Genomic DNA, 16,367 nt, shown 5'->3' on the forward strand with positions numbered 1-16,367 from the left:
TCCTTCAGGCCAGCTGAGTTTCTGTGTGGTGTTGGACTAGTCATTTTGAGCTAAACTCTTGTTGTACCTAACTCGTTTGAGATCCCTGATTCTAGTAGTCTGGAAGAAGATTGGTAAAAATACTGCATGCTCTTTTCTGAAACAGAAGTTTCTGAAAAGTATTTCTTAGGCATCTCCAATCAAGGTCTGCTCAAATCAGCAGATACTTCTGAAATTGTGCCATCTGTGCCTTAGCTCACTCTCCATGTAATGGTAATAATGCTACTTCTAAAAGAAGTTTGTGGGAGATTTTGAAAATGAATTAGCTTAATGTTTTGTGACACAGTCAAGAATAAAGAATTGGATGAGGATGAAGGCTGGAGGAATGAAAAGGAGCTGAAAGATTATAGTATAAAGTATAGTGTCATGCAACTTGCATCTAATGCAAATGTCTCCTATAAACGTGGAGTTCATCAACTGGAAACTACAAAGGAGGAAGAAAGAGCTGGGAGCATTGCTAGATCTTGTGATAATTGAGGCAGCACTTTCATGATCTGTTATACTGTGATCTCAAAATGCCATCAGAGAAGCACTAATGCCATTGGGCTTTGGGAGAACTCGTCTGGACACTTGTATATACTTTCAGCTTTGTAGCAGAAAGATGAGAGCAAACTGAGGAAAGTGCCCAATGAGGCTGATAGCATGGTCAGAGGAATGGGTGCCCAGTTTTAAAAGGCAAAGAAAAACGTGTGACTTACTGAGCCTTGCAAAATGAAGGTGGAAGGATGAGTAAGACAGCAGTTTGTAAATACAGCTGAAGGATTAACAGCAAGATGGAAGCTAGCTGAGCTGAGGTGCAGGTTTTGGCACAACAGTAAATAGGTTTGAAATGAATGGGAATAAGTTTAGGTTGAAAATTAAATAGTTTGTAAGTATCAGAGCAGTGCGGCTCTGGGGCAATATCCACAAGGACAGAGTGGAAGGAAGGCAACTTGTTGAGCTGGAGATGAGGCTTGAACCCTTTGAGAAGGGTGTGAACAGGACCTGGGCTCAGACTCAGGAGGATGTAGTCAGTTAGATGTGTTAATTCTAGCAGATGCGGTATGCACACTTGGGCATCGTGCGTGCAGTGCGTGTGGGTGGTTGACCTTTTCCTTCTCTCAAGTGAAATCAAGTCATTAGGAATTACCTCTAAATATCCTGGCCCTATACTTCAGAGTTTGAGCTGCTTTAATCTTATTATGCCTTGGGGAGCCACATTACCAGTGTATCTGCCCTGGGGAGTCTGAGAACAGATGAGGAGATCTCTTTCAGATGGCTGTTTTTTAACGTGCAGCCAGAGAGGTCTGTTGAGTGCCTGAGCATGTGTGGAAATGAGGGGATGTGTGTGCTCTCCATTAGTATTTCCAAGATGCAGGAAAGCCACATGTCTGTCTGCTCCAGGATATCTACTTGTCTTGGTTTATGCAGCGTATTTGAATGGAAAACTCTCAGTTGTGTAAGGGCTGAGGGAAGAAATACATCGTCGGAGTGGGAACAGTGCCATTCTGAGCCTTTGGATGGCCTCCACTTCATGTTTGTCATATGCAATTCATATCTGTAAGGAACATGTGTCACTGCTGATGTGATGTGTCATGTCATAAAAGCTCTGGTGACATTTTGTGACCTCTTAAAGTCTAACGAAAGAGGTTTGCAACATATAAATGCCATCTGCCATGGCAAAGCAACTTCCCAGTTCTCTAATCACATATGCCTCTTGTGAAATGCTGCATCACCTCGAAAAAAACCGGCATATTAATGGAGGAAGCTTGTCATTTCACTCATTGCCAGATTCTTTACATAATTCATCTATTAACTTTTTTTTTGCTTATTAAGAACCCTGAGGGGTGGAAGTTGCAGCAAAGCCATAATAGCTTTAGGAGTTCCGTTTCATTAGAGCTGTATTTACTTTCTGATTTTTTGGTACTCTGAATTGGAACCATTCTCCCTACAATCTTAATCTTTTGCAAATACTCATGGGGTTCACAGATGGAAGCGTGAAAATTCTGAGCTGTCTCAGGAACATGTAACAGAACTTTTGGGGGGGGGGTGTAAAAAGAGGGAAGTTTTCCTCATTAACCTGTGTTTGTTCCTGTAGTCCACTATGGGAACTGAGATGTGCTAATTATTTTAAATTGATTCAACTCGTTTGCCAGTTTGTCACACCAGTAACCTCAGATGTGGGATAAGGAGACCAAACTTTGGCTTCAGTGTTTGCCGGGCTGACAGCTTATATAATGTGCAGTTTTTGAATCAGTAGGGGCAATTTTTACAGCCTGAAAAAATAAACAGAGTATTTCATGCTTGGATGGGAGAGAAGAGCACTTTATCCACTTATCCTTTACTTTGTATACTGCTGTTGTTGGGTGCTCTAGCTTTTACATGTAAATAAGACAAACTTTCTAAAGAGAGAGTTTATTGCAGGAAATGTGTACATATTACAGACCACATATACAACACGCTCGCATTAATTTATGAGTAACAATGAGCAAAAGCTACTTCAGATGGTGCCGAGGTAGAAAACTGCATCTCTACAGACTGTGGTGAAAGGCAACAGATCTACCTCCTGTCATAAACAGTGCTTTTGTGTGTTTTCCAAGAAGTGTGCAAGCATTGTCTAGCCCTCACAGCCATCAGCGAAGAAGTTAGGTCTGGTTTTATCGCTGTATTTCAGGCAGAGAAGGAGGTACACTGAAAAATGAAGTGACAAGACTAACAAATCTGTGTAAGCAGCAAAACAAGATACCAGAAGTGCCGGCTTGCCAGCCTGTCTCATTACCTGGTGCCTGCGTGCCCTGGGCAAACCCCATTCTTTCACTCTGTTTGGACATAGCATCGGTGATATAGCAGGCTTCACTACTGATTCTAATCCTGATTTTCAGACATAAGCTTATAATTTCCCTGATATGACCTATCCTCAGGCTTCCTATTGGTAAAAAGATCTCTTCCTTTCTTCATTGGGGTGTTGAGAGATGATTCTAGATGTGTATAGGTGTCACAGAGCGGATAAATAAAAAAATCACAGAGGGACAAAAAAACCCAAGAAGCCTATGAGCATCACTCTGGATATAAGTGTTGTGGGGAGGCAGCAGTACATTCTCAGTCCAAGGGTAAGTCATTACACCGTGCTGCTCCCCTCATAGTGGACCATAGGGTAAGGTCCTACAGTGCATATACTGCCCCAGGGGTCCTACTGGCGTCATGGAGCGATGAAACTGAAAAGCCTGCAGTGCAGGAATTCAGCAGGTTTTTGGTGACTGCATTGCCATACAACCATTTCAGTTGCCTTTATGTTTGACCTTTTTTTGTAGATCCTGATGAGGTCTGTAAAATGAGTTTATTTTTAATTGCAATTCATACAATTCTTATCTTGACATTCGTAATTTCAATCAGTTAATATGGGGGTCAGGTGGGCTAAGTTTTTGCATTTGTTGCTCTGCAGTAATGACTATTTTGCATGTTTTGGCCCTGAAACAGGAGGAGAAGCCATCTTTTTTGCATTAGTTGCATAGAGAAATGGTTATACTAGCAGTTACTGCAGGCTGGTTGGTGCAGTGTGAAACTACCCCTGTTTCATTGTGAAATTAGCCTGTTCGTGTGGCTTGGGAGATAACCCCTGCAAGCACCTGAAACAGATGATACTTGAACTCCTAAGAGTATATTGTATAGCTTTTTACCACAGCCCAGTCGTAGCTGACATTTAAAATGTGCAGCAAAAAAGAGGGAGTGAGTTTAGAAGATACCTCAGTAGAGGTATACTGCAGCCCATCTGGGCTTTTCAGAGTGAGGAACTGTACCCAACTGGGTATCACTGGATGACATCAAAATGCTTGCTTTGTTGTCTGCTTAAATAATAACCAGGTGCACTGTGTGTGGGAAGGGATTGTCAGGGGGAGAAAAACTATTTAGCATCAAGCTAAGAAAACAGCAAAGCACTGCTGTTTAAAAGGCTGTATAAAGAGCCAGACCTGTTGCTTTCCTTCCAATGCTTAGCAACTTTTTTCATTTTAGGAACTTTCCGCTGTACTTTCTGCGAGACTGAAGTGGAAGAAGATGAATCGGCAATGCCCAAAAAAGATGCAAGGACACTCGTGGCAAGATTTAATGAGCAGATCGAGCCCATCTATGCGCTGCTTCGTGAGACAGAAGACGTTAACTTAGCCTATGAAATCCTCGAGCCAGAACCCACAGAGATTCCTGCCCTGAAGCAGAGGTGGGAATACGCCTGGTCTTCTCTCACTGCGCTGCTTCCTTGTAGCACGTTCGACTACTCCGTGAGACTTTCCCAAACCTTGTGCAGCCTCTGGCTGCATTGAGGACTTAGTTGTTCAGTACCAACTATGCAAGCAACTGACAGATTCCCCAAGGAATGTGTGGTTTATAAGAAGACAAAGGGCCGTAACCATTTTTTACTAAACAAGGCAGATGACTATTTTTCTGGTCAGTCTCCTGCATGTAGTTTTCTGGGGAGTGGGGTAAGCCCTTGCCGCAGTATTTAAGAAATGCAAACTGCAGCCATTTGGCAAAGCCCTGAAGGTGCCATCTACACTCTCTTCTTTCTCTCAAACCCTTATCTTTCATCTATTCCTTTTTCTTCTACCCAACTTTTGAAACTCAGCTATCTGCGTTCTACACTTTGTGTTCTAGTTTGAAGACATTACTTGTAATAAGGGTATTTTTTCTTCTAATTTTCTCCTACTTGTTACACACCTCTTCTTTTTGGGAGGAGACCATGTTATAGTCAAAAACTCTTTTAAATGTTCCTACCCATGGGAAATGACACTTTCTTTCAGAACATTCCTAGCTGTAGAAAAACAGATGATGTTTAAATAATGCAGAAGGATGTGGGGAGCTGTCAGTTTTGTCAGCTGTGGTGAAATGTGATGCACTTCTCTGTGTTTAAAAAAAAATTAATTAAACACGCGGGGAGGGGGGGGGGGAATACCACAAGGGGAAGCATTCCCACAGTGCCTTGGGGTGCTTGGCTTTAGCTAATGGTAGAGCAAGCAGGATACTCCTTTGTTCTCTCAGGCTAACCTTGAGAAAGAATGTTCCTCATTTATTCATGCTAGACAGTTTCTAATTAATATAATAAAAAATTCTTTGTCCATGCTGTCCTGGTTTTGGCTGGGATAGAGTTAATTTTCCTTCTTACTACCTAGAATAGTGCTGTGTTTTGGCTTCAGTATGGCCAATGAAATATTCCATATCATATAAAGTCATGCTCAGTATATAGGGGAGGGTTGGCCAGGGATAAGTTCTGCCCCCCCACCTCTACAGTCCAATATCTCAGCTATTAGGAGCAAACATTTCCCTACTCAAAAGAAATGGTTAAAACCCTTTTGGTATGGAGAACAACGGTTAAAATATAGATATGGGAAGGCCCCTTCTTCCCAACTGATCCTTCTCTATCTACTGAGCATGATGTGGTATGATATGGAATATTTCACTGGCCAATTTGGGTCCAGTGCTCTGGCTGCTCCCTCCCAGCTTCTTGTGTACCTGCACACTAGCAAGACATGGGAGGTTGAAAAGTCCTTGATTTCTTAGCAACAGCTGAAAACATCCGTGTATTATCAACATTATTCTCATACCAAATGCCATACTGAAGCCAAAACACAGCACTATTCTAGGTAGTAAGAAGGAAAATTAACTCTATCCCAGCCAAAACCAGGACATATGCATAGTCTTTTTCTAGCCAGGAAGGTAGCTGATTTTCCTCATCATTCTGATACATAAACAGAAGCAATATAGAGAGGGGAAGAGATTTTTACAAGGTCACTCAACATGACTTTGGTGATATGGGAAGTCTTTGAAGCCTTTATGCTCAAGCTGAATCACTAACCTATGCTTTAAAACCCCTTTTCTGTAGTTTGAGTAGTAGAACTGGGATAACCTCACTAAAAAGAGTAATTTCTCAGTCTTCCCCTTCTGTGCACAGGAAGTTATGACAGCAGAAGCCTGGTGCAGTCCCATGATTAAATAGCAGCACCCACTTACTTGACTCTTGAATACTTAAAAAACATTGTAAATGATTAATTACTTTGTGCGAGGAATGACAAAACAAATAGCTGGCTTTTTAAATGCTTACTTGAACACAGTTTGCTTCAGCACATACAATGATTTAATTATTTATTAACTCTTATTAATTCAAAGCAGCTAATTGCATGAAAGCGCTGCTGTGAGATTTTTTTTTAAAAGTGTCAAACCCTGGGTTAATTATTCCGTCTGTTTTTATGGAGCCTTGAGTGTCTGAAATCATTGACAAAACTGACATTTTGTGATTCTGAAACAAACAGAAAAGGTCACAAAGTCCCTGCATCATCTCTTTGCACTGACGCAGGCAACTTCATGTGTTTTCAGGAGAGTTACAGCTCTAAGCGACCACTCTGACATTGCATAACTGTCATTCACCTGCCGTGGGAGACTGGGCAGATCTTCATTTATATCTTTCTAGGAGGCCATTAATTTTCTTAACCTTGGCAGAGCATGAATTAGCCCCACAGATTTCAAAATAAACCTGCTTTGCCTAAGCCCTTCTCTGGTTTTCTAAAACAGATGGATTTTAATATCCCCTCCATTTTCTTATGTCAAAATTGCATGTTCTTATATAACAAAAATCTTCACAGAATTAGTTTTCTGTGGTCATGTTATCAAGGACCATGGGTTGTCTGTTATGAAGTTGAAGCTCTTAAGAGCAGCTAAGTGAAAAACTGCCTTATTTCAAACATGGCACAGAAAGAGTTATCCCCATTATGCAAGGTCTTTTCTTAATAGTCTGGGCAGGATTCAGATGAATATTTCAAGTTATTTCCCCATTGCACAGTGTGGTTTCTGTGGGCCATACCTCGACTACGTCAAGGATTATTTATGTCACCTTTAACGGCAGCTAACCACTCACTAAGGGATTTCCATCAGGGTAAAACAACCGATGGGTCACAAAGAAAACGTAGCCACGTCTGGGCCACTGAGCTGCCACAATTCCTGGTTGCAGGACAGCCATGCAAAGTCTAGACCTAGGTGGGGAAAAAGCAGATCTTTGATCTAAGAGAGAGAGAGAGATGTGTTTAAGAGCACACTCCCTTCATCTGCTCTGCGCTGCCCATAAGGCAGCTCGCACCTCTGACCTTTTGCTGGTGCCTGATCCATGGTGTTTAATCCTGTACTTCGGATTGGGGTTGCTGAACAGTAAGACTTCTGGCAGTAAGCAGTATTTCCCTGGTCACGCAGTCTTGAGGGGCTGCTGACTCCTACCAACAGTGTCATTGAAGATGCAGTTCCACAGACAAGGAAGTAAATTGAGACACATTTTCAAAACTCACCAGGGTCTGAAAGTAGACAGCAAGTGTCTACATGGTTCCACCTAAGCGTGGGACATTGCAGTAGATGGCTTGAAGTAATTAGTACTGTAGGTGTCTCTAGGAGTTGTTACTTTCATTTTTGAAATGTTCCTGACGTCATGGAATAAGTGCTTTGCTGCTAAATGATACCGCGTAGGAAAAAAAAGTCCATTCAGGCACACTTATGGGGACCTCTGTGCAAAAGTATTATTAGGCAGTTCCTGGCACTCCTGAGTATTTAGCTGTCACGCTGCAGTCGTGGGGAGGGAGAGCTTGGGGGAGAGCTGCATTGTGTATCTTGTGAGGAAAGTGGATTACATAAAATCGTCAGGGAAACGCTGGTTAGAGATTTCTATTGTGTGGGAAGCAGAGTGGTGCTTTTCACAGAACACATGCCTGTCTTGGAGAGCTGAAAGGTACCAACACTTGAAATAACGCATTGGGAAGAAGGTCTCTGTGTGGTTCCTTAGGTTATATAAGCAATACATGTGCATGAGTCTTCTGCCCCAAAATTCAAGGCTGCTGTGAAGCTCTGCTGGTGGGGCTGGCTGCAGGAGAGAACCAGTTAGTGTGTGGACACGTGCTAACATGGATGCTGTAAAGTATTTTGCTAACAGACCCCAGAAAACTCACTATTGGGAGGCTGTGAGTAACCCTCAATCCAAACTGCGGCTGAACCCCGGTATTTTTTATCTGGGAAAGAAAAATGATCACTGACCTGCATATTTTCCCCTCACTATTTACCCCTAAAAATCCAGCAGAATTAGCTCATCAAGCAGTGGTTAAGTCTTTGCTGAATTAAAAAATTGCATATTACTCAGGTCTTTTCCAACTGCAACCTTATTTTAAGCTTCTCGGTTGGAGGAAGGGTTGTTGGGGAGGTAGCAGTGACTGAACCATGCTCACCGACAACTTCTGTCAGCTCAGCTGGCAGCAGAGCAGGGGCACTCCGAGTACCCCTGGGGGATTTGCTCTGGACAAGAGGAGGAGTCCAGCAGGTCTGATACCTGTGAAAAGCCTGAGGCAGCACTGGCAGTCAGATGACTGAAATTATGTGGCTGAGGGTGGGCGCAGTCTGCAGTCGATCTGTTCCTCTGAGAAGATGAAACATGATTCTGAAGTAGAGGAACGGTCATGTTTGGCTTCCCCCACCCAGACGGCAGTGAGTTTCCATTCAGCTGCTTTCCCTGATTAATGCATATGTAGCAGCACAGGCCAGAGAGAGTATTTTAGGCTTATTGCCATCACTATGCAGAAAATACTCCACCTGATGTCCTCTTTTCATCAGATCCAAGCAGGAAGGTTTCTTTTCTCCATCAGTCTCCTGAGCTAGAAAGGAGCCTAGAGGAAAATGTGCTGGCTGCATCTTCTCTCAGAAAGCAAAGGAGGGCTTAGGCTTTGACTGCCGTACCCTTCCCATCAGTCAGCATCTTTCTCCAGCTTTTCCATGATGGAGACAGTTCTGTCTTGCCTTCTCCCACACACCATGACCACACAAAGCCCTTTGCCCAGCCCTAGTCCTCTGCTTTGAAGGTGCCCTCTGATCTTTTCTTCTCTTCTCCCTCGACTCCCCAGTCCTCCTGAGGCCGTGTCTGTGGATAGTACAGATCTTCTGTGTAACACAGGAGATGTGACTTGCCACGGGCCTTGTCACTCACAATTCAGCAAAGGTTTGAACTATGCTTTTCATGGTGAGTTAACTTCGTTATGAATCCCGTGATTAATAATTGTTCACAGATCTGAGCATGCTGGGTCTCTGAGCCTATCGTCTGACTTGTTTAGTGCTTTTTATCAATGCAGTATAGGGTTGCTGTAAAAAGGCCAAAAAGAGACTTTTCTAAATACCAGATTACTGTTCAACTATGTTTTGCTGCCGTTTTATTTCAGGGTATTCTGGGATTTTATGTTTGTTTTTACATGACTACATCAGCAGCTGTAGTGCTGTCTCTTCTTCTCAGTGTCTGTTGCGAGAGTTGCCATGGCCTCATTTAGGGTTTCCCATTAGAGACCCCCAAGTTCCCCAAACCAGCAAGCTGGTGTAGAAATTCCTGGCACCATGTGTTAGAAATCAGACTGCAAGTTCTCGGGGCAGATCATGGGAGATAACTAATCATAGTTTAAGTGTTGCAGTGCTGGCTGAGGAAGGGCTTGTTCTGAGTGCTCTGTTTTTATCTCTTTGGCTTTTCTATAGCAAGGAGCGTGCAGCTGGTACTGGTTCAGGGGCAGCAACTGGCCTTGCAGGTGGACACCATCGGGAAGCGTGGACTACAAAAGGACCATCATATGAGGACTTGTATACCCAGAACGTTGTCATCAGCATGGAGGACCAGGAGGATCTTAACCGGTCTGCAGCTGAAGGAAAGCCAGCCAGAGAGAGACCGATTTGGCTACGGGAGAGCACGGTGCAGGGGGCTTATGACCCTGATGAAATCAAAGATGGTAAGAAAATTCACAGAGCAGAAGTACTGCTCTGCTTATGAGATGCTCTTAGAGTGCTGTCAAAAATATGTTCCCCTGTGTGTGTGCAGCTGCTGCTCCTACACTCCAGATTTTGTCTGCTCCCCTCTGCTGTGCAAAGCACCTGTGTGTAGGTAGATGTAAAAAAATCCTGATTTATTAGCTCCAGGATTGAGATGTATGTCAGCATAGCTGAGTTACCCACAAAATCGTTTGTGCTTCTAATTATCGACGTTGAGATTTTATTGCTTTTGGACAAAGGTCTTTCAGTCTCATCTAGAAAGCTGCCCCCCTAATAGGTCACTGCTGAAAACCAGCATTTATTAACATCCAGTCACTCTGAAGCCTACCAAATCTACCAGCAGTGGTTTTGTGCTCCCAGCCACCTTCTTGCCAATTATTTTTCAAAATGTGTTTTATATGAAGAATATGTCAGGCATAAAGCTTCTGAGAGTGGGAAGATCTGTCACCATGGCAGGTAAGTCCTTATTACTTTCCATTTGTTTGTCGTTACCTTTGCTTTTGTTTTCATTCATGTTGGGGTCAGGTTGTCTATAGACAATAGGCAAGATCTTGTAACCACTAGTAGAAACATTCTGTTTTGGTAAGTGTGCTATTTAAACTTACACACTAAAAATAGGAAATAGAGATCTCCTATGATTTTTACAAGAGTGAATCAATAGATGCAATCTTCCAAGTCATTTGAGGATTACAGAATGAAACTGTTGATGCCTAAGGAAGAGAAGATGCCTAAAGGGAACCACACGTGTAAGCATGGAACCTAAAACGAGTGCAGTGCTCAGGAGGGGAGTGGAGTGAAGAAAATGGATGTGAAACTGTGGTCAGAAGATCTCTAATGATCTTCTTTGTGTGTTAACACCTTTCAAGCATACGGATGCCAAAACTTTTTCCAAATCGATTAAAGGAAGTGAGATGATCGAAACAACCTCCTCTTGCCGTCTGTAGCAATGTTGTTGCTACTCACTAGCCATGGTGAGTTTTCACCCCATTCTTCTGCTAGATACTCAATTCACCTGTAGTTTTAAATTGGCTCCTTGAGTTGACTTTCGGTGTACACAGCATAAATGTTTCTGAGATGCCACTGAAGGACATGGAAGGGGAGTATATGTCCTTACAGCATGATGGCCTCACTGCTTAACCTCCACCACTGCTGGAGATCGAAGAGGGGACTTGTGGAACTAGCCTGAAATTGCTGCTGCAGCACGTTTCTGTAGCTCTTGGATGACATAAACAGGGAGGAAGGAAACTTGGGACTGTTGGCAGAAAAGAATTGCTGCTTGGATCTGAAAGGAACAGTTCTCGCAAGCAAGAGACAGCCCCACTCCTGACTTCATGGCTCAGACTTTGCGGAGCTACCCCAGGCTGTGGTTGCCTCACAGCTCTCAATGTGATGAGCTCTACAATATTATCTCACAGAGATGCCCTCCAACAGCCTCTTATTCTCTACAGTCACAACCAACAGGCTGAGCACAAGACCTTCATTCTTCCTTTCTTTCAAGAATGTTGCCAGTGTGTTAATAATAGTAGTTGCAGTCGTCATCCATTACTACAGCTTCATTTACAATGAAAACATGAATCCCATGAAGTTAGGGGTGGGTCTTTTGGCCTTTATTTTACCACAGGAAAGGAGTGACCCCAAACTCCCCTGGCTTTTAGTGCTAAATGCAGAACTTACTGTTTCTCAGTGGTTTTTTTCATCTCAAGCTGAAAAAAGTAAGCAGTGAATTTTTGACCCTGGGGGAAAGACTTGGGTGCCAACTGCCTGGATGTGGTGCTGAAACCATGAGGATCCAGGTCTTGGAGAAGCAGGCAATGTATGAAGGCAGAATGTTGTCACCTCAGCTCTAGCAGTTGTTCATAGGCAGCGACTTTAGGTGCAGGAGAGAAAGTTTGCCACGGGGAGCCTGTCCTACTTTTGAGGCCTTGTTTTTACATAACGTTCTCTGTATTTCATTTTTTGTTCTGGGGTTTTTTCTTTTTTTTTTTTTTCATACTGCCTGTAGGTTTATTGGTGCTGGGGGGACTCACAGTCCTCTCATCAAAAGTAGGATTAGGGGAAGTTTTCTGCAGAATGCAACTTTTTGAACAGAATTCTACCTTTTGAATCTGTGAACTGCAGACACCCTGCCTACCTAAGCCATGTCAAACTCTCCCAGCTATTGTACAGCCAAGCTTACTGAAAGAGGAGCACAGGCCGTGTGTCTGTCAGCTGGGAAACTGCAGTCCCCTTCAAATAAGAGGTCCAGGTAGGGAGCCAGAGAGACCGGCTGGGCTGCGTTTCAGCCTGGAGAGCCGGAGCTGTTTTAACACAGCCTTCCACGCTGTGCTGCGCAGCTTGGCTGCAGGCTGGAAGCTGCATCTGCTTCATGAGAGAGATCCTGCTCAATACCACCACGACGTTCCTGTAATGAGCTTTTCCTCTTCCTGCCTCATAGGTGCACCTCTGAGCTTACCAGACACAGCTACTTTGAATGTTGTTTTATTACACATGGTTTCCGCATGCTGCCTGAATTCATCTGCCTCTCTGTCTTAATCCTTATAGGTGGGGAGCTTGGCAGGGCAAGGCCTGGTTTTGGGTCTGTATTTATGGTCTGTGCCCCATGGTCTTGGTCATCACGGCAAGTCCTCCAGGCTGTGGTCATAGAACCTGGGAAAAAAGGGACAAAAAGGAAGCAGCCTGTGCTTGTTCACCTCTGAAACAGCACTGAGATACTTGCTGTATCTCTGACGAGTGGCATCATTTGGAGTGTAGTCGGGGTGTCTGTATCTGTCGTGGTTTGAGCTCAGAAAGTGACTGAGCACCACGCAGCCGTTCACTCACTCCTTCCCCCCCAACGCTGAGAAGGAGAAGAATGAATCAAAGAGCTCAGGAATGGACATAAGGACAGAAAGGGGTGGCTTACCCCTTACGGTCACAGGCAAAAGACAGGCTCCTTAGGGGAGGAAAAGAAAGACATCACCTTCATTCAAAACACTAACAACGATGACACTTAACAGACAGAATGGGACAGTGAGAAGCGTTACCAAATCTTAAAACACCTCCCCCCACCCCTCCCCTTCTTCCCAGGCCCAGCTTTCTTCCTGATGTTTCTACCTCCTCCCCCAGTGGCACAGGGGCAGGGGATGGGGGGTGCAGGCAGTCCTGCTGCTTCTTCCTCCAAGGAGGGGGCAGCACTCTTCTGCATTCCCCCCTGCTCCGCGGAGTGTCCCACCCACAGCAGACAGTCCTCCACAGACTCTCTGCCGTGAGTCCTCCCTACAGGATGCATCTTCTCGAGATGCTCTAGCATGGGTCACCTCTGCGTGTTGCTACTCCCAGCACCAAACTACAAGAACAGGGGCTGCTTCTTCCCACAGGGTCCTGGGGGTCCCCCACAGGTGGGTCTCTGCTCCTCCAGTGACCTCCATGGTGGCAGGGGGGGCCCTGCCATCTCACCATGGGATACAGGGGAGCTCCATGCTCTGGCGCATCTGCCCCCCTTCCTCCTCCTTCCTTCCCCTGACCTCGGTGCTCGCACAGGTGCCCTTCTTGTAACTCCTCCTCACCAGTCCCAACCCCCTCTTAGATCCCCCTTCTTAAATACGTTATCACAGAGGTGCAGCCACCATCGCTAACTGGCTCGGCCATGGCCAGCAGCAGGTCTGACTTGAAGCCAGGGGAACTTCTAGAAGCTTCTCACAGGGGCCACCTCCATAGCCCCCTCCCCTGACACCAAAAACCCCACCACACGCACAAACCCAGCACAGTATCTCAGAGAAGTGTCATCATTAGGTGCATAGTCTGGGTATCTGGAAGCCCAGATTTAGGTCCCAGGGACTGCTTTCTGCTCCACAGTGAGGCAAGTGCGTCAGCCCGGCTGAGGGGCACCTCCCCACTGAGTTGGACATCTCCCTGAGGGGGGTCTTTTCCAGGTACCTGCCCATCATGCATTCGTTGCCTTCTCTTGCAATGTTCTTCTGGCCAGGGCTCCCAGCTGGGAGCCTCAGTGACTCCAGGCCTCCCAGCTCGTAGGAAATCACAGAATCACGGAATCATCGAGGTTGGAAAAGCCCTTGAAGATCCTCCAGTCCAACCATTAACCTCACACTGACCATTCTCAACTCCACCAGATCCTTCAGCGCTATGTCAATGCGACTCTTAAATGTCAAAACTTGCTCTGCTGTTATGAAAAAAAACATAACTATCTCTATCTTTTAAGGGAGAGAGGGAGCTGGCATGGAGAAAGGGTGTGACTTGGCCAGGCGTGCTCAGCAGCAGTAATGAATACAGGTCCAGAAAGCCTTCAGGGCCATCCCCCAAATCTCTGTGAGGAAATGATAACTCCCTTCTGTCTCTTTGCAGGGGGCCGGGATCTGGATGCCTTCCAGGAGCGCGAGGAGGGCCGGGCAGCTCTGGATGATAACGAGGAGGTGATGCGTGCCCTGCTTATCCACGAGAAGAAGACACCTTCTGCTTCAACAGTCACCGTCGGAGGTGCCGCTCCTCTCTCCGGTGCCAACGCTAGTGACTCCGAGAGCGAGACAAGCGAGTCGGAGGAGGAATCTCCTCCCCGCCCTCCCGCCACAGCCACCACAACATATGGGCTGGAGGATGAGGAGGAGGATGAAGAGTTTGAGGTGGTGGCAGAAGACCCCACTGTCACGGTGGCTGGGCGTCCACACTCCTACAGCCAAGTGAGCCAACGGCCTGAGCTGGTGGCCCAGATGACGCCAGAGGAAAAAGAGGTTTACATAGCCATGGGGCAACGCATGTTTGAGGACATGTTTGATTAACTGCTTCGTGCCATGGCATTTTTTAAAAAGGGACTTTTTAAGCCAGAGACTCCCTAGTAAAACAGAAGATTGAAGTGCATCTTTCCTCCCCTGTGCATGGGGACACTGGGGCTCAGGACTGCTAATCTCAGGCATGTTGCTCACCAGAGCAGGGGCGCTGGAAGGCTGCATGTGCCAAAACAGGGAGGGGAGGACAAGTCTCAGAAGTGAGGATGCTTGCAAGGTAAAAATCTGCTTCAGGGTGCCCCCCCAGGCACTGCTTTAATCTTCTCCAAGGCCCCAGCAGCTGCCCACCCCCCCCCCCACCCCCCCGATTGCTTTGAGTTGATCTTTGTTTCAGATCCTACAGATGCAGGTGAAGTCCACATCCCCGCCCTCAGAGGACTAAAGGCTCCGCAGCCTGATCAGAGTGCTCCGCAGAGGAGGGAATAAGTAACATCAGAGCTGCCTGTGCTCAGTGAGGGGAGAGGGAAGTACTTGTCTGCTGGTGGCAGGCTCAGGCAGGGCTTGTAGCTGACCTCCTGCCAGCAGCCACTGGCCACCAGAGTGGCTTTTTCTACGCAGGCCTGTAGGCAGCAACTTTTTCTTGCTTCCATTCGCTCCTTACTCAGTCTCAGCACCTCAAGGTCAGGTGTAACTTGAAACACACAGAATAAAAGCCTTGGCAAGCACACGCAGTCACTCTTTGTCTATGTAATGAAAGCCCTCCCTGGATCTGAGCTGTCAGAGCGCTCCGATTTATCAGGAGATACCTTCATTTTCCAGTATTGCTGCCTGTGGCTGCTGCCTAGCCCTGTCCAAGCCCCACTGTTGCAGACTGTTTGTAGTGGGCAGGGCTGCAGCCAGGCAGAGAAATAGCATAGGTAGTTCTATTTGCAGTCAGACCAGGGCTGTATCATTTTAAGAGGAGTTATGCAATTTTGAATTCTGCTTGGGCACACTCTTTTACCATAGAAAAACATTTATCAGTGCCTACAGAGCAATATGATATTTTTAATGCTTTTCTCTTTCAATTGAAAATGTTGTTTTTTAAAATTGTTGTGTTTTCCTATCCAGTACTACAATAAAACAAAATGAGAAAAGAATTTTGTGTTCCAGAGGGTAGGGGTGGTATTATGTGCTGTTCCATTTACATGGGCGGCATGAATTTGCTGTTCACTGAGACTGTAAATCTGTTTTATACTAACTATGCTTTCTATGTTCTGCTAACCTTGTAATGCCTCCTTTGTGGTTTTATTTTCAGCTTCTTGATATTTTGAATCCCCTCTTTTTTTTTAAATAGTGTTTTAAATTTGCTTTTAAGTCAATTTGAAGAGGAATAAATAAACAGAAACTTCTCCCCTTTGTCATCTTTCAATTTGTCATGTGCCTAGTTGGGAATGTTGTTTGCTTATCATTTTGATTTACTCGATTCAAGAAAAAAAACCAATTTGAGGCTCTCCTTTGACGGAAGGACTATTTGAAATCCCACTGCACACTGTTTCTCCTCAACAGAGCTTCCTTGAATGCCTCCTGGAACCTCCTGCACTTCCAGGAAGGATGTTTCCAGGAAGGATGTTTCATTACACTGGTGCTGTGGGAGGCCTTTTTTGATTTTTTGCACTTCGATTCCTTTCCTCCTTCCTTGAGGGAAACGTAGGCTGATGGTGGAGGTCTCACAGACATCATATTACTAGCCAAAATGGTACTCTTGTGTAGATAGACTTCCAAGATCTGGTATCAAGCTTCTAGATATCAAGCCACAGAGCTGGTAAGTCA

General features: G+C 45.2%; 1 protein-coding gene across 4 annotated transcripts in view; it reads left to right on the forward strand.

Annotated features, from left to right (window-relative positions):
- Positions 1–15,953, forward strand: part of GTF2E1 (general transcription factor IIE subunit 1) — a 57,871-nt gene extending 41,918 nt beyond the window's left edge. For 3 of the 4 annotated variants that reach the window (XM_074808971.1, XM_074808948.1, XM_074808961.1), the window contains 3 exons: positions 4,030–4,231; positions 9,550–9,797; positions 14,179–15,953. In XM_074808971.1, coding sequence (XP_074665072.1) covers positions 4,030–4,231; positions 9,550–9,797; positions 14,179–14,609 — 881 coding nt within the window. In that variant the 3' untranslated portion in view covers positions 14,610–15,953. The remainder of the gene's footprint in view (positions 1–4,029; positions 4,232–9,549; positions 9,798–14,178) is intronic. The other variant, XR_012621125.1, reaches the window with a different exon arrangement.
- The last annotated feature ends 414 nt before the right edge of the window (positions 15,954–16,367 follow it).

The sequence above is a fragment of the Strix aluco genome, chromosome 2 (genome assembly GCF_031877795.1).
Source record: "Strix aluco isolate bStrAlu1 chromosome 2, bStrAlu1.hap1, whole genome shotgun sequence".
NCBI classification, from domain to species: domain Eukaryota; kingdom Metazoa; phylum Chordata; class Aves; order Strigiformes; family Strigidae; genus Strix; species Strix aluco.